The 27,630-nt window shown below is 49.0% G+C and overlaps 1 protein-coding gene across 11 annotated transcripts in view; it reads left to right on the top strand.

Moving 5' to 3' along the window:
• Positions 1-27,630, top strand: part of BLTP1 (bridge-like lipid transfer protein family member 1) — a 2,946,455-nt gene that overhangs the window by 1,268,244 nt on the left and 1,650,581 nt on the right. For all 11 annotated transcript variants that reach the window (XM_069631149.1, XM_069631145.1, XM_069631146.1 and 8 more), the window contains exon 36: positions 21,810-22,021. In XM_069631149.1, coding sequence (XP_069487250.1) covers positions 21,810-22,021 — 212 coding nt within the window. The remainder of the gene's footprint in view (positions 1-21,809; positions 22,022-27,630) is intronic.

The raw sequence follows: 27,630 nt of genomic DNA, 5'->3' as shown, positions 1-27,630 counted from the left end.
GCCAGTCCCACCTTGTGCCCGCGCAAGACGTGCTGTTTCTGGGAGCGAAACTCGACACAGTGGCGCTTCTGGCCTCTCCCTCGGAGGAAAGGATGAGGGCCATCTTGGGCAAGGTGCAGCGGATGCTGGTTGCGGACGCGGCCAGGGTGAGGTCCATCAAATCCCTCCTCGGAATGATCGTCTTCTTGCATTTATCTCATCCGCCTGTGCAGGCTTCGGATGCGCCCGTTACAGGAGTTCCTGGACGCTCGCTGGATTCAGACGACGGGCAGCTTCGAGGACAGGATCACACTCGACGAGAGCTTCCGACGAGCGATGCGGTGGTGGGGCACCCGCGCGCATCTGACGGCGGGCATGGATTTCCAGACGCCGGGCGACCAGAAGACAGTGACCACGGATGCCTCCCTGGAAGGGTGGGGAGTGCACACAGAAAATCTTCACGCGAGAGGCCTTTGGCTTCTGACGGAGAAGTCCCTCCATATCAACGTCCTGGAGCTCCGTGCAGTGTTTTGGGCCCTCAGGTCCTTTCTTCCGTCCCTCAAGGGCAAGGTGGTGAGGATCTTCACCGACAACACCACCATGTTCTACATCAGGAAGCAGGGTGGTACCAGATCCCCAGCCCTGTCCAAGGAGGCGCAGGATCTGTGGCATTGGGCCATCGCCCAAGGGATGTTTCTGGTGCCGTTTCATCTGGCAGGAATAAAAAACAGCATCGCCGACTCGCTCAGCAGAGAGCTGCACTCGTGCCACGAGTGGGAACTACGACAGGATCAAGTGGACCGCCTCTTCCGACGGTGGGGCACACCCCATATCGATCTGTTCGCGACGGCGACGAACTCCAAGTGCCGGAGGTTCGCCAGCAGGTTTCCCCAGCCGAGGAGCATGGGCGATACTTTCTGGTTCCCCTGGGAGGGCCTGTTTCTATACGCGTTCCCTCCATTGCCGTTGCTGATCCGGCTCATCAACCAGCTCAAGAGGTCACGGTGCAGGATGATCCTCGTCGCTCCTGCGTGGCCGAGGCAGATATGATTCCCGGACCTTCTTGACTTGCCAGCGTCCCCGTCAATCAAGCTGCCAGTGGACGCGGATCTTCTCTCCAGGGAAGGAGGCGCCATCCTCCATCACGACCCGAAGTCGCTGAACTTGCAGGCCTGGCTCCTGCAGCGTTAGAGTTTGGAGGCTACGACATACCGGCCGACTGCAGAGAGGTTCTTGCAAAGGCCAGGGCGTCCTCACCTCTTAAATGCTACGGACACAAATGGAAGAGGCTCTCTGTCTGGTGCCATGCACAGACGATTAACCCTCTACGGATTACGGCTCCTCAAGTACTGCCGTACTTACTGACGCTGGCCAAAGCTGGACTGGCGCACGCTTCCATCAAGATTCATCTTGCTGCGATCTCCCGATACACCAGAACCACGGGACGGACGTCTTTGTGGTCTCATCGTCTGGTGAAAGAATTCATGAAGGGACTGTTCAGATCGTTCCCGTCGGTGAAGGCTCCGGCCCCGGCATGGGAGCTCAACGTGGTACTGACCAAGCTCATGGGACCTCCGTTCCAGCCTCTGCACTCAGCTCCGTTGAAGTTCCTGTCGTGGAAAACAGCTTTCTTGTGGCCATCACCTCCGCATGACGAGTGGCAGAGATCCAGGCCCTTTCCTGCAAGCCCCTGTACTTGACTTTTCACGACACAAGGGTAGTGCTCTGGACGCACCCCTCCTTCATGCCCAAGGTGCCGTCGGACTTTCACCTCAACGAACCCTTGGTGTTGCCTGTTTTCTTCCCGTTGCCTTCATCGCCGGCTGAAAGGACTTAGCACTCTCTGGATGTGGCTAGAGCGCTGAAGTTCTACGTGGACCGCACGAAGAGTTTTCGGAAAACTTTTTGTGAACTTTGGACCTGTCAATCAGGGGAAGGCTCTCTCAAAGACTTCCATTTCCAGATGGCTCTCCGGCTGTATCATGTACTGTCATCAGTTGGCAAACTGACCGCTGCCCAGCCGTCCGAGAGCCCATTCCACCAGAGCGATCGCAGCTACCACGGCGTTCCTATCTGGTGTGCCCCTGCTGGACATCTGCAGGGCTGCTACGTGGAGGTCGACGCACACCTTCACGAAATTCTACTGCGTCGACCGGGATTCCAGGGAGGAGTCCAGGGTCGGCCAAGCAGTGCTACGCTACCTGTTCGCCTAAGTTGAGCCTGGTGAGAAGGTAAGAGTTGCTTAATGTTGAGTTGTTGTATTGCTTAATGTTGAGCCTGTTGCCACCTCCCGTGGTTGTGCATGTGTGTACTGCTATGTATTCTTTATTCATGAGCATGTGAATCGATGCCAGACCCCATGCTGGAGAAGGAACAAGTTACTTACCTGTAACTGATGTTCTCCAGCATAAGTCTGGCATGGATTCACATGCGAAACCTCCCGCCTTCCCCTCTGCGGTTCTTCACTTGATCATACTGCCACTTCACGTGCTACCAAATCTGAAGATGGCTGCCAGAGGCGGGGCTTAGGGAGATGGCAGTCATTGGCTGTGGTCAGTATGACGCAGAGATCAGTGATTGGTTACTACTACGAAAGACAGATCAGAAACGAAACTGATACTGATTTTTCTTTACTGAGGATTCCCAGCCTGACAGGGAATATTCATGAGCCTGTGAATCCATGCCAGACCCATGCTGGAGAACAGTTACAGGTAAGTAACTTGTTCCTTATTAGCCAAGACAATAAAGAGAATACCAAACTTTCCCTATCGCCAAGAGGGGGTTTCCCTGCCTCAACTAAAATACTAAAGGGGTCTGTGTTAGGGGGAATTCTCAGAAATGTGCTAATTCCCTCTACCTTAGAGACACCCAGCACACCTTGCCGGATTTTGAGGACGTGATTTATTTTACCTGGAGAGAGTGAGACCCTTTTTCCCCACTCTCTCATGTATTTTAATGTGATTTTGAACACTGTTTCTTTTGGTTATGGAGTCTGACAAACTCCCTAGGCATCATCTTTTACATTGTGTCACACAGCACCTTCAGTGCAGTGACATAGGGAAGTCTTCCAGGTTTCCCAAAGGTTTAAATACCTTTTCTGGGATAAACTACTGTTTCCCAGAGCAGTAAAGTGAAACTGACTTTACTTACATGTGTTACTTTCTAGACCCCGCACACACTATCTTGCAATAGGGTGCTGGAGGGGTTACCTAGTATCCCCTTTTGTCTAGCTTCTCATGTAACATTTTTAATGTTACCCTTTCCTCACTGAATGGCTGCTGGCAGTGGTTTACTTTTTTTTTCTTTTTTTTTAATACTTTATCCATAATTAGCTTGGCATTGCAAGAGAGAACAATATCATTTCAGATCAATGGGTCTATTCGTGATACACTTACATCATCATGAAACAACCAAAGGGCCAACATAACATTGGAAAACACAGGAGGGGCCTGCATCTAGCCAGCCATATATTCATTATACATTTCTACTAGACCATAGTGGGAGGAGGGGAAGGCGGTGCGCCAGTGTCTTCCCATGAATCCTCAGACAACGCAGAGACAGAGTTGGAAGGGGCCCCAAATGTCCCTTGTTCTGGACCTACTCGGTTGCATCAGCAGCAAGCACTCCGCTGTATCTGAGGCCCATGTAATGGCGCAGAGCCACTGTTCATATGTAGGGGTTCTGGGTTGAAGCCATACCATGAGTATACAGCGGGTTGCCAGAGGTAGCCCCAAGCTCGTCAACTTCTTGGAATCTCGGTTTAATGCAGGAAGCTCGTAGAACAAACAGGTTAACAGGGATGGGTTGATGGTACATTCTAACATGCCTGACAAAGATGAGCATATTGCGGTCCAGAATTGGGTAACCTGAGGGCATGTCCATAACATGGGCATGTGTGCGGGTGATCCTGTGACATATGGTGTAATCTAGCCAGTGTGTAATGGAATCTATATAGTAGTTTGAATTGAAGCAGTTTGAAACAGGAATTGAAAGCGATTGTCCGTGAGCGGGTACACATATACTCCCAATGTTGTCGGTCATCTCGACCCACAGGTCTCTGGCCCAGGATTGCCTCACTTTGGTAAACGGGGGGGGGGGGGATGCCTGTTTTTGGAATGTAGTGTATAGTCTTGAAACCTTACCTCTCGGGTTTGTGGTGGCAATGATTTCTGATAGGATTGGGTCGTCCTGTGGAATGGCAGTGAAGTCGGGGAGTCTGGCTCTTAACACACGCCGCAAGCCGGCATATTGCAGCCAGCAGGTGGGTGTGCCTCATAGTTGTCTAGGGAGTGCACTCCACTCCATGAAGGTGCCTTGTTCGAAGATGTCCTGGACGGTCAGCAACCTGGCCGCCGCCCAGCGGTCCACAGTTACGGTGTCCACCCAGGGTGAGTTCGGGAGGAAGTTCCAGAGGGGAAAGTCCCTGTGAAATGGGTGCATGTTGTCAGTTTTTTTCCATAGCCTAGCTAAGGCCTGAACTGTAGCACCGACGGGATCGGAAGGTTCGAACCGAACATTACTGTTGGGGAGCACCAGGGAGCGAAAATCATATTCATCAGTAGCTAGGCGTTCTAGTTTAACATGAAGGGGTGGGTATGTAGACATAAACCAAAATGATGCATAGTGCGCTTGGGTGGCTATCCAGTACCCCTCAAAGTTAAGAGCACCAAGACCCCCCCATCGCTACCGGGGTCTTCAATGTCTACAGCTTCAAATGGACCGCACCTGAGTGCCAGAGGAAACAGTTGGTAATTCGAACTAACGTTGTGAAGAATACCCAGCCTGGCCAGATCGGAACGTTTAAGAATCTGTACAGCAGTTGAGGCAGTATCACCATTTTAAGAACTGCGATCCTACCTGCCAGGGTTATTGGAAGCTTCGCCCACCCATCACATTTCTGAGCCAATTTAACTAGATAGTTGCTGTCATTTGTATCATACAGAGAAGCAGGGTCTCAAGTAATTACCACACCCAGGTATGTGAACTCAGATTGGGCCCAGGCAAATCCCTGAAGGTCAGCTGGGGGGTCGGTGGCCCCCGTTAATGGAAAAAGAGTTGATTTAGTGCAGTTCACTCAGAGACCCGATAAGTCGCCAAAGCGAATGACATCTTCCAGTATTGGGGAAAGGTATAATTCAGGTTGTCGAATGAAAAGGAGCGCGTCAGCCGCAGTCCCCTATGTGCATGTCACTGTTGTATGTTGTCGGCCAGAGGCTCCATAACCAGAGCGAATATCAGTGGCGAGAAGGGGCACCGCTGTCTTGTGCCCCTCGCTATCTGGAACAGAGTCGAACACAGGTTGTTAGTGCGGACTCGGGTAGGCGTATAATAGCTTGAGCCAGGTTCTGAATTGGGGACCGAAGTTGCATTTTTCGAGTACTTGAAATAGAAACCTCCAGGAGACGGATTCAAATGGCTTTTGCCTGTCTAATGTTGCTGCGACAGCTTGGGCACCGGGATCGATACGGGTTAATATGTTGAATAATAGGCACAGGTTATAAGAAGTGGAGCGGCCTGGGATGAACCCTGATTGATCTGGATGTATAATGTAGTGCATATATGGAGCCAATCTGAGGGCCAGGACCTTGCCGTATCGCTTGGCATCACAGTGGATGAGTGAGAGGGGGGTGATAAGAACCGCGTTGCGTAGTGGGTTTACCTGGCTTAGGCAACACTGTAATTATCGCTTTGCGGAGAGAGGGGGGTAGCGCACCCTCAACGCATGCTTCATTCCAGAGAGTAAATAACGGAGGGATGAGGCGAGACTTGTAGTTTTTATAAAACTCGATCGGAAACCTGTCGGAGCCCAGCGCCTTCCCTGAGGCCAGCAAGTCAATGGCATTAGATAGCACTTCGGCAGTGATCGGAACATCTAGGGCCTCCCTGGTTTCCCCAGAAAGGATTGAAAGTGGGAGATTCCCCAGGAATGTACTGATCTCGTCGTCCGTGGCTGTATCGGAGTTGGAGTAAAGCTTCTCGTAGAATGAGCGGAATTCAGCATTTATCTCCTGCGACGTCAGGGTACCATCTGCCCTCTCTATCGCTGGGATATATGACGATCCCTTTTTGAGCCGGACCAATCTAGCTAGGGCCTGACCTGGGCACTCGCCCTCGCCGTATCTTTGCGCTGACTGGGGTTTATCTAAGAATTTATGCTCACGTTCAGCATGGGCACGGAATGTATCTAGTTCCTTGCTTATGTCGGCTAGTGTGTCAGGTGATTGCATAGTAGCATATTGTGTTTCTAGGGAGGCGAGCCTAGCTTCACTTTTGGCTACGTCTCTCCTGCCTCTCTGGAGATCGCCATTCCCCTAATATATGCCTTGAATGCCTCCCACAAGGTGGTTTGGTATGTGACAGTGCTGGCATTTAATGTAAAGAAGTCATCAATATCGGTGTCTAATTTGGCTTCAAATGCAGCGTCTAATAGGGAGTGTGGTTTGAATCTCCATGTCCTGGTCGTATAGCTGTCTGCAGACCATCAAAGGGATATCGCCACTGGTGAGTGATCGGAGAACGTCTTAGGAAAGATGGAGGTATGAGCAATGGTCGCTAATAGTGTTTGTGATGAGCCACCTATCGATGCGGGAGTGTGAGTCATGCACTGACAAGTAAAAGGAGAAGGTGCGAGAGTAAGGGTGGAGAATCTGCCATGGGTCAGTCAGTTCGAAGTGGGCTTGTAACTCTAGGATGGCCTTAGCTGCCCTGGATAGCTGGCGAGGCTTGGAGCCGGACCTATCATAGTGAACATCGAGAATGGTATTCAAGTCCCCCGCCTCCCCAGAGTATCGGAACAAGTGGGAATCCAGATAGGAGTATGGAGAGATGTTCATAGAAGTAAGGATCATCAATGTTTGGTCCATATACATTCAGCAATACAATCTCCTTGCCCTGCAGGGTGCCAAACAGTAAAACATAATGCCCTACATGATCAATATGGAATGCCTTTTGTTCAAATTGGAGACTCTTATGAATAATGGCCATACCACCCTGGTTCTGAGAAGAGTAAGCAGTGTAATACCGTTGAGGACCCCATGACTTAGCAAATTTCTCACAGGTGCATGCAAGTCTGTGCGTCTCCTGTAGGAAGAGCATGTTACCATGGTGTATTTCGGCATAGAGCAGCAGTTTCTGCATTTTGACAAAGTTACCCAGCCCCCTTATGTTCCAACTCATGCGAGTAACTGTGTCAGCCATTGCCCCCCAACCTCCCCCCCAGTTGTGCATTAGTAGTAGATGGTGGTCTGGGCCCTTAGTTACTCCCTTCCATCTTAGCCCAGGTTTGGAGAGCAGTAAGTACAATGGTCTCAGTAATCATGATAAGAAGAAATCAGTCCCACGGTGCTTGCCAAGCATTTTCCTTAATATCCCCAAACCCCTCACCCACACCCCTCCCCCAATAGGAAGGATGAAAACCAATCCCAAACTAAACCAAAATACAACCATTGGCAACTTCGCCTAGGGGCCTTGGCGCCTTGGCGCCAACCGAACTGGAGCACGCACGTGCTGGGATATGAACTAGATCACTGTGGCATAGGATCACTGACACAACTTTCATTACTATAACATGTGGGACCCAGTCTAGGGCCAAGGTAGCCACCTCGGTATGGAATGAGTATCATGGAACACTCCGAGGCCTGGTCCACAAAGGAGGTCAAATAGCACAAGGGGTATCCGGGGAGCGTCTCCGAGAATGGTCCCATTGGGCGACTCAGTCAGAGCCATCCACATGCTCCTACGCAGAGGGCCATTCCGCCAGGGAAGTGCTCTTCAATAAATTTGGTCGCCTCCTCCGGGATGGTAAAGAAAAAGGTCTGGTTTGCGTGTTCCACTCTGAGCTTGGCCGGATACAACATGGAGTATCTGACTCCCAGGTCCCAGAGTTTCTTTTTCACAGAGAGGAAGGTCTTCCAATCCTGTTGGATGGCAGTAGAAAGGTCAGGATAGAGATGGACTCTGGCGGATCCCAGACCGAGGTCACCTTTAACCCTTGCAGCTCGTAGCAGGGCGTCTCTGACCCAGCAGTTTAACACTCGCTATAATTGGGGGAGGAGGTGTGGCCCCCGGCTTGGGCCTAGCCAATAGAGATCGATGAGCCCTTTCAATAGCGAAGTGGGGGGATAGTTTCTGGGAGTCTTGTAAGGACAGTAGGGTTTGTTCAACGTAGTCTTCCATGGGCCCCTCGATGTTGTCCTCCGGGATGCCAATAATGCAAATTTTATTTGGCTCTAGAGCGCGATTCAAGATCTTTGTTCTTTTTACTTATCTCCTGGACTCGCCTGGACAAGGTGTTCATCTCAGCCCGGAGAGTGCCAATGTCGTCCTCCGCAGTACCCATTCTGTTCTCGACCTCCGTCACTCGGCTGTCTGTTTTTTCCATGTGGGCCTTGATTGAACAAATCGTCCCACTCCTGTCATCCAGCTTGGAAGGGAGAGCGGCGAATCCCTCTCACATATAATTAAACATTTTTGACGTTTCAGGACTTTCAGGGGAGGTGGTCGTAGCTGTCCCCTGCTCAAGCAGCGACTCCACCGGCTTCTGCACCGTTTTCGTGTACATATTGATCGAACTCTGCTTCTTGTTGGCCCCTTTAGTCATGGTGTCCAAGAGTGCACTTTCCAGCCGAGGGTTTTAGCAGGACAATCAGCGCTGACCACCGGGAGTCACGACACCCAGGGCCTGCAGTCACTGCGATCTGATCTCCGATTCTTGGTTATCCACTGCTAGCCCTTGCTGTGTTGTCTTCAATCCTCTAATAGGAAAGGAAGAAATAAGGGTGAGTATCACCAGGAGCGTTAGAATTGGCTGGATTCACTGGGGTGGATTGTAGCCTCCAACGTAAAATGGAGGATTAGACCATGCTGCCGCTAATTCTTGTTGGAAGGGGGCTTTCATGGCCCTGTATGCGTGTCTCCTTGTACCACAGTGGGGGTAGGGTCTCTTACAGCCAATGTGTAGGGGCTGATCAAGCGGTCCTCTTTCCCACTACAGTGTACAGTGGCGCTGATGGCCTGGGTGTAACTTTGCCTGGTCGTGTGGTTTAGGGGTGTCATCAGCAGGCCGGGTAAAGTTGTTACCCTGAAGTGTCCCCAGGTCTCAAAAGGGTGTGCATTGGTTGTTCCATGCGGCTGTGGTCCGGTCAGTGGAGGGCCCGGGTTGTGTCGCAATGAAAGCATTGGGGTAGAACCCCGCATAGCCACGGACAAGCAGGCAATGGTAGAACTAACTGTGCGGCGGGTGGGAGAGCCACTCAGTCCAGTCGGTCCCCGAAGGCTGCGGCGCCGTGTGGGTCCACCGCCGTGATGAGTGTAGAATAATGCCGGCAGCCTCTCCCCCAGTTCCTGGTAGCTGGCAGATGGAGCGTGTGGGGTGCGCACAAACCTTGCGTTTCCTGCGTCAGCTGCCTCGGTATGTTGCGCAGCTAATACAGTCCTCTCTGTGGTGCGTCCAGTTGGAAACGGCGGGCGCTGACAGGGAGGATGGGCAAACAGCAGACCACAGCGCCCAGCAGAGATCCAGGCGGCGAGAACACAGCATCTGCTCCGACGGTTTCAGGGGAAGTCGAGGACGGCCAGTGGAAAGTCCAGCTCCTGCTCACAGCAGTGTCAGGGGGGGCCCTCACGTATGCCACCTCCACCCCCAGGGTGACCACTCGCCAGCCAGGGAGAGTGCCGCGGGACAAGATGTTCAGCAGGGCCAGTGGTCCCCACTCGGTCCGCCGCGCACTGGCCCAAATTGAGGAGGAGCGCACACAGCCTGGAGCCGCAGCGCGGCCAGACACAGTTGGTTACAGCGGTGGTCCGTGCCCAGCATTATCTCCTCAATCGAAGGGGATCAGGGGCCCTCCGCAACGTGTCCGGACCAGTGTTGAGGAGTTTTTATAGCGCCATTAAAGGATTATGCAAGTAAAAGGATATTCCCAGCACGGAGCTCTCACTCTGTGCGGCCATCTTCGTTCGTGCGTAACAGCGCCCCCCTACAGTGGTTTACTTTTAACTACTGTGGTGTGCATTTAACGCGGGCTGCGTTCGCAGCTGCAGTAAAGCAACCAAGGGAGCTATTTTTCTCAAAATGGCCCCGGTCTTGTTTTTTCGCCATTTCTTTGTGAAAAGGGCCTTCTTGAGATTGAAAGGTTTGGTCCCTTTGTTTGCTTTGCCTTTGGCGGGATTCACAAGTGAAACCCGCCTCTGTCTACACGGTGTCTGGGGTGGGCAGGAAGTGAAGGAGGTGCCTGAAACTCCATGTGCTTAGTCTCCTAGGAGACCCAAATGCACTCTGTAGTGATTGTCGGCTGACTGACCGGCAAGTTCAGCCATCCTGCTGGGTGACTGACAGCTAGGCTAGAATGAATGGGGGAGAACTGAATAAAAGGCGAGGCTTTTGTCTTGGAAGGCAGAGTCGACCACTGGACGAAGGAACCGAAGAAGAACTTGAAGAGGACACCTGCTGCAACTCCTGGACTGTTGGTTTGCCCGGTGAAGCCCTGCTGCTGTTCTGAAACTCCAAATTCGTATCGACAGAAGCCCCTGCAAGGACCGCTTCTCCCCTTGAGTTGGTGGGACCAATCAACTCCAAAGTAAGCCACCTGGACATTGTCTCAGAACTGGTTGCCTTTACACAGGGTTGCTACTGGAAGCCAAAACACCAGGGAGAGGAACACCAGATTGTGTGCGTTGCTTTTAAGCTGGCCAAGAGCTCCAGGAAGATCCTCCGGACTCCCAGTAAGCAGGACTGACCGAGCCTGAGCCCCCTCAACAGAGTGTGGCACCCCAGAAGCAAGGAAAGCCCATCTCGACAGCCAGGAACCGGGGTGTTGCTATTTGCGGTATACGCAAGGAGCTGAAACACCAAACAGCCACTGGTTTTAAGATTGTCGGTTGCAAGCAGTGACCATCCCATTGCAGTGCAGGAATCCCCAGACGTCCTCCCTCTTGTCCCCACGACTGACACCCATGAACAGTGAGATCTGCATAGCTGCTCAGGAACAGAAGTCATCTGCTGCACTTTTTCTTCAATACAAAGGTACGGTAAAAGTCTGAGAGAACCTCTCTCTTGCTGTAGAGTTGCTTGCATCTTCTACTCACAAGTCTAACAGCTTGTGGCCCTACATTGATTCTTCTTTTTCTTCAACGACTTCTAAAACATTGTGCAAAAACTTTTCTTACTTACCTGCAAAGAAGTGCTTCAGCTCATATAGACTTTGGCCCATTGACTTTGGCTTAGCCTGTTCCACTGAATGACTCTCATTGGGGGATCTGAAAGCATTTGCCTCCTTAAGAATATTTGTGGTCTCTTGTATGTTCTAATAACCTTTTCCTTTGACTTACTCCTAAATGATTCTAAATACAACAGTGATATATTAATGTCCCCAGCACCCTAGCTATTGAAGTCACATGAGGATGTAGGTTGTGTCAGTGGGCCATCCCAAAAGGGTACTCGCTGATTTAGAGACATTAAGAGTGTGTATTTTTTGAAGTATATTTCAGTGTTACTGTTATATTGCCCCTTCTGAAGAAGGCTTACTCTGACCGATAAATACATTAATGGTTTATTCAAGAAACCTTGTGTGTAAGAGTTTATTTGAATACTTGTCACTGTGAATTTCTGTGTAACTCCCCTACAGCTCACATTGACCCCTCTTGAGATAAGCCTGGCTGCTTAATCACGCTACCAACCTGTGCAGTACAGTCTTACACCAAAGGTTGGGTTGAGATATGGGTTGTTGTAGTGTACCCAAAGGGTACTGCATACAATTTTGCCTAACAGTCTGTCAGAATGTCCTTGTAAACTAAAGAGTCCACCGCCCTGTGGTAAAATCTCTAATTCTATCCCTTACACTTATAACTAAACTAGAATGTTGCGTCAGTGTTCTCGGTCCAGGAGAATGACTCCCTTCTCCTCGACTGGGTGTTCAGGTTGCAAGTTCTTAACCAGCGGGAATGACCCCCTTCCCCTGGTCCCAATACTTCACAAACAAAGGACTGCCAATCCTGTCACACTCTATATCAGAAAGTTCAAAGTTTCTTCACTCCAGGAGGAATGACTCCACTCCTTCCCCTAGTCTTCAGGTTCCGTACTCGGTTCTCTTAATTGTCAAGAGAAGGACTCCCTTCTCTTCACTGTGGCTTTTCGTCAATCTGGGGTAATGACTCACTTCCCAAGGCTTATTGGCTTTTTCCTGTGGATGTAGCACTACCAGGAGTATGATGCACTTCTCCTGGTATCTTGGTTTCACAGTCTCTTTACCCTCAGCGATACTCACAGGGAATGACTCCCTTACCCTGATGATCATTGTTTCACTGTTTCCCTTCTTTCTCAACAGTTCATATACACGTATGATCCTTGACCCAGGTTTTCCCAGTATAGCCCACTTGGTCTCCTGGCTTGTCAAGTACAGTTACTAGAAAGATGACTTATATCTTTCTCCTTGTTTGGGTGCGGGTCCCAGACTCACATTTCTCTGTCCTTGTAACTTCAGGCTTGGTTCACTCTCCTGCCAAATACTGGCTTGAGGAAGGTGACTTACCTCTGTGTAACTGTTAGAGCCCCAAACCCTTTTTCTCTGTTGGGGTTTCACCTTCCCCCGTTATGTCTCACGTGCCACCTTACCACCTTGCTGCCCCTCCGGTGGGCCTGTCGCCGCCTGCTCGCTACTAGGCCATGAGGGTGCTGTTTCTGCTGCCTTATCACTGTCCCTGTGCCCCCTTTTCCCGTACCGCTGTTACCTTGCCTTGGGCCTCTGTACCTTGCTTGGGCTTCTGGGGCTGGACTTCGCCGCTCTGCTTCATCGGTCTCTTGTCGGTGGCGAATGTGGACATCCAACGTCTCCTGTTCTCGGGCTGTTCAGCTTTCCTTCTTCTGAGCAGTTTACGCGGCTCCACTCCTGCAAAGCCCTCCAGGAAGTCTTGCGGTTCCCTGCCTGCGTCTTCCATTCCCTTTCGGTTCCCGGACAGGATTCAAATCTCCTGCGCTGGAGATTACTTGCACCTGATGCCTCCTTCGGCTGGATTCGACAAGTCCTGGTCAACCTTTATACTATGTTGCAAGCAAACTCTTGGTGAAATGGTCAAGTCCTTCTTCTGTTTCCCGGGTGCGATCTTCATCGTTCCGCAGAGCCAATTCGTCTCAGTCCTTGATCTACTAATATGTTCTTTTTCCTCTGAGTACTTCCCAGATAGACGAGGTCTTGGGTCTTAACAATAGTACATGTTTCTACAAGGTACTGAGCTCTCAGAAAAGGAGAAAGGGGAGTGAGGATTTCTGATTGCAGTGTGGTGTCACAGGCTATATATTAGATGTGCTTCCCTGTTCCCAGAGGAGTCTCCTCTCCCATGAGATCCACCTGCTGTGCACCACCCCCAAGGGGACTATTGGGTAGCGGTTTCACCACCCTTGTCTCATGGGAAGGTGCTCCCCCCCTGCAGAGAAGTGATGACATCTAGGGATTCATCACAGAATGCATATGATAAATTAGATAACTAAAAGAAGGTAAGTAGTGATGCAGTAGAAGGAAACTTATTCACAAGAATTACTTCTTATTCCACCTCCGCCTCAGCTGCCACCTCCGTCTCAGCTCCGCCTCAGCTGCTACTCTCTGTGGACATTCTCTCTGCTCTGCATACTCTGGTCTCCAAGATACAGATGAGGATGCCTATTGTGCCGGCTGCCTCCCCCATCACTGCTGCGCCGGTGACGGCCGACCCTCTGGCGATGGGGGAACCCCCAGAGGCACACACTGCCTCTTGCCACCCCTCCCCGCCCTCTTCCCTCCCCCCCCGAGGGATGAGAGGGACCATGACACGGAGACAATGGACACAGACGACGACAGTGGGATGGGGGTCCTCCTGTCTCCGCCTCCCAGATCCTCCCTGCCAGACAAGATAGGCTCATTTCACGCAACGATCTCCAGAGCTTCGGAGCTCTTCCAGCTCGCTCCAGAGGAGAAGAAGCAGGGTTCCTTGTACCAGCGCCGCAAGGCGAAGAGACAGACCATCCTTTCGGTTCAACTCTTGGATGACATTTGGGACGAGCGCCTGTCTCTCATGAAGAACCCTTCTACGGCCCCGGCGAAGAGTGATCACCTTGAGAAGAAGTTCGGGGTGCCAAACTCTGCGCCCAAGTGCTTGCGGGCGCAACTGTCACCGGACTCTGTGGTCTCGGCAGCGGCCAAGAAGTCGTTCTCGGGCGCTTCTTCCTCCCAGCATCCACCCCTCCGGCCAGCGAGGGGAAGAAGTTAGATGTCATGGGACGAGAGGTCATCTACTCTGAGGCTGCCAACGCCCTCGCTATTGTAGCGCGCTACGACCGGGAGCTGTAGTTCAAGATCGCTCCCATCCTGGACTTGCTCCCCGACGACAAGAGGTCGGAGGCGTTGGAAATTCTGCAAGACGGCGAGGTGGCGTCAGACCACGCCAACACGGTGGCCACTGACATCGCCGACGCAGGGTTCTGCCAGATGGGCAACAGTGTTTGCCTTCGTCGTCGTGGCTGGCTCAAGGCCACCAACTTTCGACCGGACGTCCAGACAAGGGTTTTGGACATACCCTTTGATGGATACAATCTGTTCGGGAAGGCTGTAGATGAGTCTCTACTGGCCATCAAGACGTACACGGAGACGGCACATGCCCTGGGCACGCTACAGCAGCGACGGCCATCCTTTCGATCCTCAGGATGCAAGTCAATCCATTCTGCCAAGGGTTACGGCGGATGTTCCTCTTCGTATTGCCAACCCTCCTGCTCCTCGGCCCAAGAGACCAACAGGGGCCGTTCCAAGGCTTTCGGAGGACGACGTTGTTGTCGCCAGGGTCCCCAAGGTGGCCCATCGACGTCCAAGCAGGAATGAACCGGCCGTGACGTCGGGCCCCCACCCATGCACTCCGGTGGGACGCCGACTGGCGAGCTTCGTCAGTGTGTGGAAGACCATCTCCACTGACCGCTGGCTGCTGGACGCTTTCGCCCACAAACACACCCTGGAGTTTCAATGGAAGTGTCCCCAGATACCACTGGTGGCCCGTCAGGAAAACCACATCCCTCTGCTGCTGCTGGAGGTTTGGCCCATGCTAAAGAAAGGTGCAATAGAGCTTGTTGCGTGTAAAAATCACAGTGACAAACAAGAAATCAAATCGGGAACTGCCGGCGAAGATTTTTGAAAACCGCGCAACTACCCAGACCAGCGTTCTTAAGAATAGGCGCCAGAAACAACAAAGCGTCCTCTTAAAACGATACCGATCCCATAGGACATGGGAATTCTCCCGCAGAAAACTAATTCACAAAATACTGACGCTACCTGGAGCCATTTCAAGGTTCCTTCTCGAGCTTCCTCAGTCCATGGCATTTGAAGAGTGGTAAAGTACATTACACTCAAAACTTCTGGGCACTATATGTTGACTGTACCAGAATCTTAGTGAAGACTGTCCTGATGCTTTATCAACATCAGTCCCACTGAAACCGGTAGATTCTGGTTGCTACATTCAGGAGGCCAAAGTTTCGTATCCAGATTTTGAGCAACCTTTTACCTTTCCACACTCCATGTTAAAACAAATTACTAAACAGAGAGTGAGGACTTGTTGTTTGTCTTCTGTCTTTTCCCAATAGGTGTTGCCTTTCTTCAGACACACCCTTATGATTAGGTTCTTTTTCTTGTGTGTTTTTTTTTAACCCAAGTACTCCTAGGGTTATTCAGATAATCTTCGGGCTATTAAATTATTATGTACCCACAATAGACTACTGATCATATGCCTTAGGCGTTCTTTGTTTTAACACTTTTTGTCTCTCCATGCATTGATACACATGGAAGAGTGTGGGCTAGGATGGACAATATTTAACAATTGATAAAAACATCCCTTTTTTTCTTACACTGTCCCTATTAGATAAGCAGTACACCAGCGCAATCTAGTATTAGGCACGTATTAGGCAGTATTAGTAAGAAAATCGTTCTATCCTTCTGTCTTCTCCGACAACCTTGTCCTCTTAGGCTACTTTGAGACTGAGAAAATCTCTGTGCTGTAGAGGAAGAACTATATACAGATGTGTTCCGTCACCGTGTTGTGTTAAACTACTGACAAGTTCGGCCATTACCCTGTTCACATGAAATTTAGTGCCCCATTGTTTTTGTGAATAGCGATAGAGCTTGTCCCAAAGCGCTTCCGGGGCTCTGGAGTCTACTCTAGGTACTTCCTCGTGAGAAAGAAGACTGGAGGCCCATTCTCGACCTCTGACGACTGAACAAATGCATCAAGTCTCCGAAGTGCTGAATGGTCACTCTTCAGCAGTGCTCAGACAGCTAGAAGAGGAAGATTTTCTTTTGTCGTCGGACCTGGAGGATGCGTACTTCCCCATCCTAATTCACAATGGACATCGCAAGTTTCTGCGCTTCGTCGTTTAGGGGAAGCATTACCAATTCAAGGCCCTTCCCTTAGGATTAAAGTCTGCGCCAAGGGTCTTCACCAAGTGCCTGGCGCCGGTGGCGGCGCATCTGCGACTGCAAGGGATCCATGTATACCGTAACTTGGACGACTAGCTCATGCAGACCAGCTCAAGGAGCATCACTGTCGACCACACAGCGAGGATCGTCCGCCTACTGACGGATCTGGGGTTCTCGGTGAATTATGCAAAGTCCTGCTTGACACCATCGCAGGACGTGCTGTTCCTGGGATCCCGGCTCAACGCGGTGTCATGCCTGGCGTCACCGTCGGAGGAGAGAGTGGTGCCATCCTGGGCAAGGTGCAACGGCTGCTCCCTCTGAAGATCGCCACGGTGAGGGCCATCAAGTCTCTGCTTGGCATGATGTCGTCATGCATTTACCTCATCCGACTCTGCAGGCTATGGATGCGGCCACTGTAGGAGTTCCTCAGTGCCCGTTGGATTAAAGTGTTCCGAAAGCTTCCAGGACAAGATCGCTCTCGACAAGGGGTTCCGTCAGGCAATAAGATGGTGGGGCGTGAGCGCTCATCTGACCGGAGGCACAGATTTCCAGACCCCACCACATCAGGAGACTGTAACAACGGATGCCTCCCTGGAGGGATGGGGAGCCCACACCGGAAGTCTTCACGCCAGAGGCCTGTGGCTGCCGGAGGAAAAGACATTGCACATCAACATGCTGGAGCTACGGGCAGTGTTTTGGGCCCTCAAATTGTTCCTGCCATCCCTCAATGGCAAGGTGGTGCAGGTCTTCACCGACAATACCACCACAATGTTTTACATCGGAAAGCAGGTGGACACCAGGTCCCCAGTGCTCTCCAGTGAAGCACAGGACTTATGGCATCGGGCCGTCACTTAGGGGATGTTCCTTATCCCCTTCCCATTACTCCCTTTCTGGGCAAACTCCTGAAAAAGTTGGCTATCTCGCAGCTAAACTTTCATTCCAATTCTGTTGGCTGTCTCCATGACCACCAGTCTGGCTTCAGAGCTGCCAGAAGCACGGAAACGGCTCTCCTGAACATCCGTGAAGATCTGCTCTCCAACCTTGACTCTAACATTCCCTCTGTCCTCATCCTCCTTGATCTCTCTTCTGACTTCGACACGGTCAACCATACCCTCCTGCTCAACAGTCTCTGTGAAAACCTGTGTATCACTGATCAGGCTCGGGTCTGGCTGACCTCCTTCCTCTCTGATCGACCCTCCCAGGTCCAACTTGGGTCCTTCCTATCATCTATCTTCCTCTCTACCTGTGGTGTTCCCCAGGGGTCTAACCTCTCGCCCTGGCTTTTCAACCAATACCTGGCAACTCTCGCCCACTGCATTGCCATTTTCTGCCCAAATTTCCAGTGCTACGCTGATGACACTCAACTAATTTTCAGGCTGCCCTCGGCCACCTCCTCTCCCTCTCTTATCTCTGAATGCCTAACTGCCATTCAAGATTGGTGTGCCACCAATGATCTTTGTCGGAATGCCAGCAAGACTGAGAGCCTCCTCATCGGCACACTTTCACCATCCTTTCTCCTCACTCTCTGGCCGGCTTCCCTTAGCCCTCCTCCTACCCTCACCTGCGAGGCTAAGAACCTCTGGGTCATCTTTGACTCCACCCTTTCCTTCTCCGCCCACATCTCGGAGGTCTCTAAAAAGTCGTACTTCCTACTGCACCTCCTCAGAGGTACTCTGCTTTGCCTCTCCTCTCAGAAGCTCATAGTTTCCCAAGCTCTGGTTCTCTCTAGGTTGGACTATTGTAACAGCCTCTTTCTAGATCTACCTGCCTCTACTCTCCGCCCTCTGCAACTAATCCAGAGCAGGACTGCGAGTATTGTCCTTGGCCTCAAGTCCTGGGATCGTATCTCTCCAGCTCTGACATCTCTACATTGGCTCCCAGTGGATGCAAGGATTAAATTCAAAACTCTCTGCATTGTCCACAAGGCTTTCTGGGTCCTGGGTCCAAAATACCTTCAGCTATCCCTCTGCAAATACCTCCCCTCACGAGCTCTTCGCTCCTCTACCTCCAACTCCCTTAAGGTCAGTCGTTTTTCAAAGAAACGAGCTGGGGGTAGATCTCGGTCTTAGGCTGGTGCCTCCCTCTGGAACAGCCTCCCTGCCACTCTAAAACTTGAGGAGAACCATCTCCGGTTCCGGAAGCACCTCAAGACCTTCCTCTTTTCTTCTGCCTTTGCTCCCCCTCTCCCCTGCTGATCTGTTCTCTCTTGGCACCGTGCACCTGGCCACCCTCTGTCCTCTGGGCCCAGGTACCTGCTCCCCCTGCCACCCTCCCGCACTGCCTCCGGGCCACCCCTTTCAATGGGGTCTGTATCTGTACACACACAGCCCCCCCTTTTCCTTCCTGCACTTATCAGACCTACCCTCTCTGCTGCCTTAAACCTAGCACTTGCACATTGCTGGCTGCACTACCACTGTTTGTTGCCTTTATTATTTATTTATTATTATTTATCTGTTTCTCCTCTGCTTCGCACTTTCCACTTATCACCCCTTCCATGCACTTTCCCCTCCCCATCCTCCTTGCGCGTTCTCAATGTCACTGGGCATAGTAAGATCGCTGTTTTGTTCTCCCCTGTTCCCCTCCCTTGCCTTGTTGCTCTCTGAAACATTTGTGTACGAGCGTGATAGAAATAAAATATCAATATTGGGCAGGAGTCAAGAACACGGTCGCCGACTCTCTGAGCAGGGATCTTCGCTTGTGCCACGAGTGGGTGCTTCAGCAGGAACTAGTGGAGAATCTATTCCGCAAAATCCCCAGATCGACTTGTTTGCAACGGCGATGAACACCAAGTGCCTGAGGTTTGCCAGCAGGTTTCCCCAGCAGGACAGCATGGTCGACGCATTCTCATTCCCTTGGGAAGGCATCTTTCTGTATGTGTTCCCGCCGTTGTTAGTTCAAGTCGTCATCAGTCTACTCAAACAGTGTCAGTGCCGGATGATCCTCGTCACACCGGTGTGGCCGAAGCAGATCTGGTACCCGGACCTTCTCAGCATGTCGACGGCATCACCAGTCAAGCTGCCAGTGGGCGCGGATCTTCTTGCCTGGGAAAGTGGCGCCATTCTTTACCACGATCCAGGGTCTCTGAACCTGAAGGCCTGGCTCCTACAGCGCTAGAATTCGGTGGCTACAATCTCCCGGCAGACTGCTTCTCGCCAAGGCTAGAGCATTGTCTGCTTTAAAATGCTATGGAATCAAGTGGAAGAGATTTGCTATTTGGTGTTGTTCCCAGAAGATCGACCCAATGAGGATCAAGGCTCCTCAGGTACTTCCATATTTGCTGTCGTAGGCCAAATCGGAACTGGACCACGCCTCCATCAAGGTTCATGTGGCGGCCATCTCCCACTACACCAGATCCTAATGACGACCACCCTTGTGGTTGCACCAGTTGGTCAAGGAATTAGTCAAGGGACTATTCCACTGCTTCCCGCCAGTGAAGGCTCTGGCTCATAGGACCTCAGTTCGAGCCTATGCATTCTGCGCCACTCAAGTTTTTGTCGTGGTAAACAGTGTTTCTCGTGGCCATCAGCTCTGCACGACGAGTGGGAGAGATCCATGCCCTCTCCTGTAAACCACCTTACTTGACTTTCTACGAGACAAGGGTGGTGCTGCGGACGCACCCCTCCTTCATGCCCAAGGTACTGTCAGACTTTCATCTAAACAAGCCCTTGGTGTTGCCTGTGTTCTTTTCGATGCCTTTGTCGCCGGCTGAAAGGACTTTGCACTCGCTGGATGTGGCTAGAGCATTGAAGTTTTAAGTGACCCGCACAAAGAGTTTCCGGAAAACCTCTCAGCTCTTTGTGAACTTTGTTTATATGAACCATGGGCAGGCCCTGTCCAAGGCTTCCTTTTCCAGGTGGCTCTCCGGCTGTATCACCCACTATCACTGGTTGGCATACCTACCGTTGCCTGGCCGTCCGAGAGCCCACTGTACCAGAGCGATCGCTGCTACAACAGCTTTCTTGTCTGGTGTGCCCCTGCGGGACATCTACAGGGCTGCTACATGGAGGTCTACGCACACCTTCACGAGATTCTACCACGTCAACAGGGATTCCCGGGATGAGTCCAGAGTCGGCCAAGCAGTGGCGCAACCTGTTGGCTTGAAGGTGAGCCTGGTTAGAAGTTAAGAGATGCTTATGTTGAGCCTTGCCACCTCCTGTGGTTGTGCATGTGTGTACTGCTATGTATTCTTATATTCATGAGCATGTGAATCCATGCCAGACCCCATGCTGGAGAAGGAACAAGTTACTTACCTGTAACTGTTGTTCTCCAGCATGGGTCTGGCACGGATTCACATGCGAACCATCCCTCCTTCCCCTCTGCGGCTCTTCACTTGGTCATACTGTCACTTCACATGCTACCAAATCTGAGGATAGCTGCCAGGGGCGGGGCTTAGGGAGAGGGCAGTCATTGGCTGGGGCAGTATGACCCAGAGACCAGTGATTGGTTACTACTAAGAAAGACCGATCAGAAACGAAACTGATACTGATTTTTTTCTTTACCGAGGATTCCCAGCCTGACGACGCTGAATATTCATGAGCATGTGAATCCATGCCACACCCATGCTGGAAAACAACAGTTACAGGTAAGTAACTTGTTCCTTACGCAGACAATGTGCAGTATATAGAAAGACTGACATTTTTTTCCATGTTGAGTGGTGGGTGCGCTCCAACTAGTAGTACCTTAATCCCACAAAAATTAAATCACTCACAGATGCGCAGATCAGCATTGCAAAAATGAAAACCTCACAGAAACAATATCTCCACTTACTCCACAGTGAAACATTTCTGAGTTATAAATGGGAGGGTTAAAGGGAAAGGAATACGATTGTTTATATAGTGAGCATCACTAACTGAAGGACCTTATGTCTCTGTCTATCTGATATATAACCACATGACCTGATCTGTAATCAATTATATGTGTTTATATATGGGGCTACAACCTGAAGATTGGCAGCCCAGCCTGTTTGCTGGATCTAAGGTAAACTTGTATACAGTGTCTGCCCTTGAAATAAGACATGTTTTGGCATGTTTGGCTTAAGATACTGTGTAAATTACATATATTTTCAGAAATTGCATACTTTTATCTGAACTAAGAAAGATTTTCATCTCTTGGTGCTTTTTCTGATAGTGTTAGATCTGCATGAAATATTCTTCCCAATGATCTAACGTATGTTGGTTTGTCATGTGTAATCTTTCCTTTGTGTATTTATATAAACCCAACCCTGACTCAAGGCGTTGCTTTGTGTGACATTGGCCAGGGATTGATACTCGTGTTTTTTCATTGACCGAGGGTTAGTAGGGGTGTGATTCAAAATGTTGCATCCATTCTTTAAAGGTAGCTTGGTAGGTAGAATATAAATTCCATTACAATTGTATGATTTGGATCTTTATTATTCTCTGTTTATAGGCGGGAGACAGTCTGGCGCAATGTTATACAGTGCATTTGGAGTCATGGGAAAATCCGACATCAATGAGAAAGATGGGTTGTTTAAGTCCAACATTTCTTCCGACTCTCCCACTGGCAGTGGTTACAGCACTGATGTGTCCGATGATAATATTCCCTGCGACGGTGTGAGCCCCTCTTCAGACTTGAACGGGAACTCTGTTACAGATGACCAGGTATGTGGGTCTGCTAAGTAGCAACAAAACTACTTGAATGTTGTGGTTTCCCTGTTGTGTGAGTTGTCATAATCATTTATTATGATTTGTGTATGTAACTTACTTCGTAAAATTATTTTTTTTCTCATTGTATTGTTCTTTTTTCATAAAAGTTAAGCATCACTCATTCAAAGAATGTTTAGATACATACCGATTATTTTTTATACCCTTTACTCACTCAGATTTCTGTTCTGACTTTATAAGCAAAACCTATTTTTGGTGGTCTCTCGTGGGTAGTTGATGGTAATTTGAGTGTTCTTCAACTGAGAAAGAACATAGCCTGTGTTTCCCCACACAGAAACGTTTACAACCACGCTTTAGCTCACTGTATCTTTCACAGAAGAGAAATATAGATTTGCATATCAGTCTGTTCCCACCCACATGGATACTTCAGGACCAAAATCAGGTAATTCTCTTTTCCCAGAAGAGGAAGATTACCTAGCATCTGATGATTTAAATGACGAGGTCCTGTAAATTGTTTCTTTCCTCCATCTTGCAGTTGGTTGGTGATTATAATTTTCCAATGTCTAGGTAGGTATCCCAAAACAGCACAACCTTAACATAATTAAACTATTAAATATGTGTTGTATCCCCCACTATCCCTAATATGACTATGTGCCAAGGGGACAGGGCATTGACACACACTTTTTTTGTTGTTGTAGTTGTATTGGTTACACATTTATTTTTTAAACCTTTAACATAGTTTCCAGCCTCATAATCCCACCTCCAGTATGCACTTCAACATTAACAAATAAGTCCCCGGCGTCATGTAAGCGGCCATGGTACCCCAATCCTTTTGTATTTTTTTTTTTGCAAAACAGCCGCGCTTTACTCAATGTTCAGCCGTAAGACTTGATCTATAAATTTGAGAGCATCAAGTGTTCTTCCAATTTTTTCCACTGTTAACAGCCTTTCCCAATATTCCTCCTCCGTGCTTGGATTAATTAAACAGGCATAGTTTCCCAAGTATTTGCTACTTTGAGCGGAAAGCTTTGGGCAAGATAATAACAAATGCCTAATTGTTTCTATTATGTCGGCATTTCCACAATGTCTGCATCCAGCTTCAGTATGTGTGATCTGTTTTCTTTGAAGTTGTACTTCTTTAGTTGGAAGAATGTTTACCCTACAACGTATCAACAGATCCCTGAGCCTGGAAGAAGGAAATGTCCTCAAATATGGAGGTGGGTCATTGACTGCCTTCCGCTCCCAGATAATATAGTAGCATAGTTTATTCGTCTGTTTTAACATGCTGGTTTCATCCCAGTCGTTTTCTTACATTGGTTCTCTCTGCCTTGTCGGGGTTTGTTCTTAATGTCTCTTCTTTGATATGATAATACAGTAAAATCTCCTGACATTTCGTTTTCCACAATTGAAGGTTTGTATCTTGCTTCCTCATCATTGTTTTTGCTAGAATCTCAAATGGGGGAGGGGGGAGAGTCAAGAGTACATATCCTGTGGAAGGAAATTGTTTTCCACAGAACTATCGACCTTATTGACTGGAGCCTTAGTTTATACCTTATTGTTGAAATGGATAGGCAGTTAGGGAGTCTTAGGATTTTCAGCCAGAAGTAGGCTTCGAGTATGTCCCAAGTTTCCCATCGCAAATATAGGAGACACTCAGCACCATAAGTCACCACTGCCACTACTTTCTGCTTGAAAAAAGTTAATACTGGTAACGCAAAGTATGCCCCATATCTGCGATGGAGTGCTTGACCTTGATTCGTTAGTTTTTTTTTGTTTTTCTCTAACTAGAGTGTACTGACCTTGCTCATTCACATTTTTGTTAATTCTCATTCCTAGATAGACTATTGAGTCTACGATGTCTAGTTTTTGGTCTTCAATTGACCATACGAAGTTCCTTTTTTTTGATTGATGTCCTCGAGCTGACTTCATAATTAAGACAACAGACTTCTTTATGTTGATCTTAGTTTGGTTTCTATCTAGGTAGCTCTTGAACTCCCCGATACGTCGCTGAAGCCCTATAGCTGATCAATGAAGACCACATCGTCCGCATATAGGATCCAGGGCAGCTCCTACCCCTCAATTGTAGGAGGAAAGGCTCTGATCTTACTCTGCGAGTAAAAAAGCACCAACGCACAGCCTTGTTTAATTCCTTTGAATGTCGGGAACTTTTTCGGTGATGGCCCTTTCGTAGTTATAATTTGAATCGAGGTGTCCGTATATAGTTCTTGAATGGCTTCCATGAGGTCGACTGGGCAATTCCATTTCTTCAATCGACACCCACTAAGTTGTGCATTGGGGGACGCTGTGGGGAGGATCCACTGGTTTCATGCAATCCTTCTCCGGGAGGATTGCAGGGACTTTTGACAGTGGACCAACAGCCTACTTTTCTTTTTCAAGATACATGAGAGCAGAGCAGCAACATATCCAGTGGGGAGAATCAAATACTTCCAATGAAATACTCACCAGCCTGGAGTTCGTGAAACCCACAATCTGGAAATTCTGCTTATGAGGTTTGTGTCTTGCAAACACCTGAAATCCTTCAAATCACCAGTGCATATGCACAAGGACCATAACAAAGATGGTGTTCGCCCCAGACATTACCTTTCTTTGCAAAGCCATATAAATGGGAGGGAGCTGTAACACTTTACCTGGACTCCTCGGGAGTGTAATGCCTTCTCGGGCTGAGAACCTGTACTTGGGCACTTTTTGATTTCCTTTTCGGTAAAAATGATCACAACAATAATAGAATGGCTAAAACATCTAATTACTGAGAAGGTGCTGCCTAAAAAATAAATAAAAATATATATATATATATATATATATATATATATATATAACACACACACACACACACACACACACTTTGGTAATTCTCCCCTCTCACCTGTGTTTAGTATGTGTGGAGCTCTCCATCCTGGTTTCTACAGGGAGCGCGTTGAAATGGAATACAATGGAGTCTTGGAATGCTGAGGACTCAATGCCTATACTTTTCCAGAAAATGTCTTAGGGTAAGTATCTTGGTAAAAACGCTGTATTCTTTATATCTTGTAATTATCCCTACGTTGGAGAGATCTCTCATTCTAACAATTAACCTTTCTTTTTCAGATTCCAGAATTCGGAAATGTTTATGGCTATGAAAGACTACGAAGTTACTTAGGCTGAGGAAAATTTTAATAACGTAAGTTCAACTATGCAGAATAACTGCAGTCTACAGGAAAAACACAGAACAAACTGTGCTGAGTGAAACTTGCAATCCTTCAGGTACATAAGCTTATTTAACTTTCTTTTGTATTTTTCTATTCAGTTCTTTGGTTAATTAAATACCTCTGTTTTATCTGCAGAATTTCGGTAAGCTGAGGAAAATCCTTCCGGATGATGCAGAGGTGGCAGAAAAAACTTTTGACTGATGATGCTGCGGTTTCGGCGAAAACTGCGGTCCAAGTTGCTGTGGCTGTGAGAGAAACTTCTGACAGGAGCTACTGTGGTAACAAACGACCACCTCTGACTGAACATACTGCTTCGAAGAAAACTATGGTTTGGTACATTTTTTTCCCTTTTTCAATAAACTCTGAGATTCTGTTGTCCTTTTTGTATTTTGTTTAATATTTCTCTCCTTTTGACAGGTTCTGTGAGGAGAAAGCATTGGTAGCGTTACCCGCAGTCAGCGGAGAAGACGGGAAGCGAGCACCTCAGCAGAGGTGGGGCTTAAGTAGCTCCCTCTGCAATAAGATATGAATTGGCTCTTGCGGGAGCCATGTTTGGAGTATAAAACCAATGTTAACACTATGAGAGTCTATGAATATTGCCTCCAGGCAATATTCTTTTGGACCCAGCTCCAACCTAACGAGGGAATGGAACAAGAGTGAACATCGGACATATTGAACTCTTTGAAATTTATAGACACTGGAGTCAATATTCCTCCGGAACTCATCTAGTACCTTCAAACTAGTGAAGTAACTGGTATCTACACGCCCCTGCATGCCATGCAGGAAGGAGAGCTCATCGTTTAAAAACATAAGGTGAGGTTACCAAGAGGGGATATCGGAGGTGATTAGTGGGGAGAACGAGAACAGTTGGGGGGGGCCATCACTAAAGTCCACGGGTGGCTAAATCCCTTCCTCCACTTGCAGGAGAATACTTCTACGAGTCCAGCAGACAAGATTAGGTGGGACAGTCCAGACTTGTCATCTCTTCACTACGCATCACATTGGTGGAGACCGCAGCTGTCCGGGTCCGATCGAGGCCCCTGTGGGAACCAGGTGAGCGTAACAGGTGGCTCTGAAAAGAGCCTTTTTGTGCTGTTTGTGTTTGTAAGTTCAGAAGTGATGAACACCCACAGGGGAAATGCTTGCTAAACTTGCATGAAGTGCTGCACTGCATTTTGGATACTACGCAGAAACTGCTAATTGCCAGCATCAGTCAGATGAACTCCATCTGAACGAAAAATGTTGCTACTACGAAACGTAATGTTAACATTGTGGAAGGAGAACATGCCAACGTCTCGCAAAAAGGCGCAAAGAGCCTTGTTCACATTGCGCCGCAATTTCTCCATTTGTGGCCCACACACGGAAGAACGCAGCCACATCTGTCTCTGGGCAATGTGAGAAAAAATTATGTGCAACTTTGGAAACATTGCCACAAGTTGGCAAAATGTCTCCTTCATCACCAACTGCATTGAGATGCCGCTAACATGTCTTTAACTGTTCCCTCCACAATGAACAACAATAATGATGTCTGGATGATCGAGCGCCACCAAACTGGCACAAAGAGGACCCACATGCAGCCACTTCATCCCGTACCAGTGGACATCGACATTATAGAACCCACGGTGTACAGCCAGTGCACAGAGTTTGGTGTAAAATTGTAACCAATGTATCCAAGAGTCACCCAAAAGCCATATAGTCCGCCTACTAAACGGCACACCGATGCCCGTAGCCATGTGCAGTCCTATTGCCAAACACACCTTTTGGCACAATCGGTTGTTACACACCACACCCAGGAAATCTTATTGACCAATCCCAACTCCTGCACAGTCCCATTTCCATGGCAGCCACCCTGAAAAGACCTGGATGTAGCACGCTCACACCTCCAAATGCTGCGGCTTTCGCAAACATGTTGCCCTGTGTTGGTGGGTGCGCAAACACATTTGAAGCAGGATAGAGTCCCCTCTTTGTTGATAGTTGTGAAAAGTGTTTTTTTTTTGTTGTAAAGTGACGTGTAAAGAAACACCTTTTTGTTGGGGATTGCTCTCTGCTTTCCTCCTTAGATTATTGCATAAGCTTCTGCAAACTACATTTTACATAATGGAATGCAAGACTATTTTCAATAGGGGGGGAAAAAAATATCAGCTCCACTGACAAAAGTCACACTAGAAGCACTAAGGTTCTCATGGGCACAGAAGAACATCCCAGCATGGAACAGAAAAGCAGACATACACCTGATTCGACTATCTGTAGTCCCATTTCCATGGCAAGCATATTAAGAAGAACAGCATGTAGCATGTGCACTTTCCCAACTACCCCGAGGTCTGCGCCACAATAAAACAGAGGCAGTCCTTCTTCCCTGTCCAATAGTCTTTTCCCAGCACTCCCTCATTGGCTACTGTT

This window comes from Ambystoma mexicanum, chromosome 6q, assembly GCF_040938575.1.
Source record: "Ambystoma mexicanum isolate Mex_15411 chromosome 6q, UKY_AmexF1_1, whole genome shotgun sequence".
In the NCBI taxonomy this organism is placed as follows: domain Eukaryota; kingdom Metazoa; phylum Chordata; class Amphibia; order Caudata; family Ambystomatidae; genus Ambystoma; species Ambystoma mexicanum.
The sequence above is the reverse complement of the archived record's forward strand: the minus strand, read 5'-3'. Positions and strand labels throughout refer to the sequence as shown.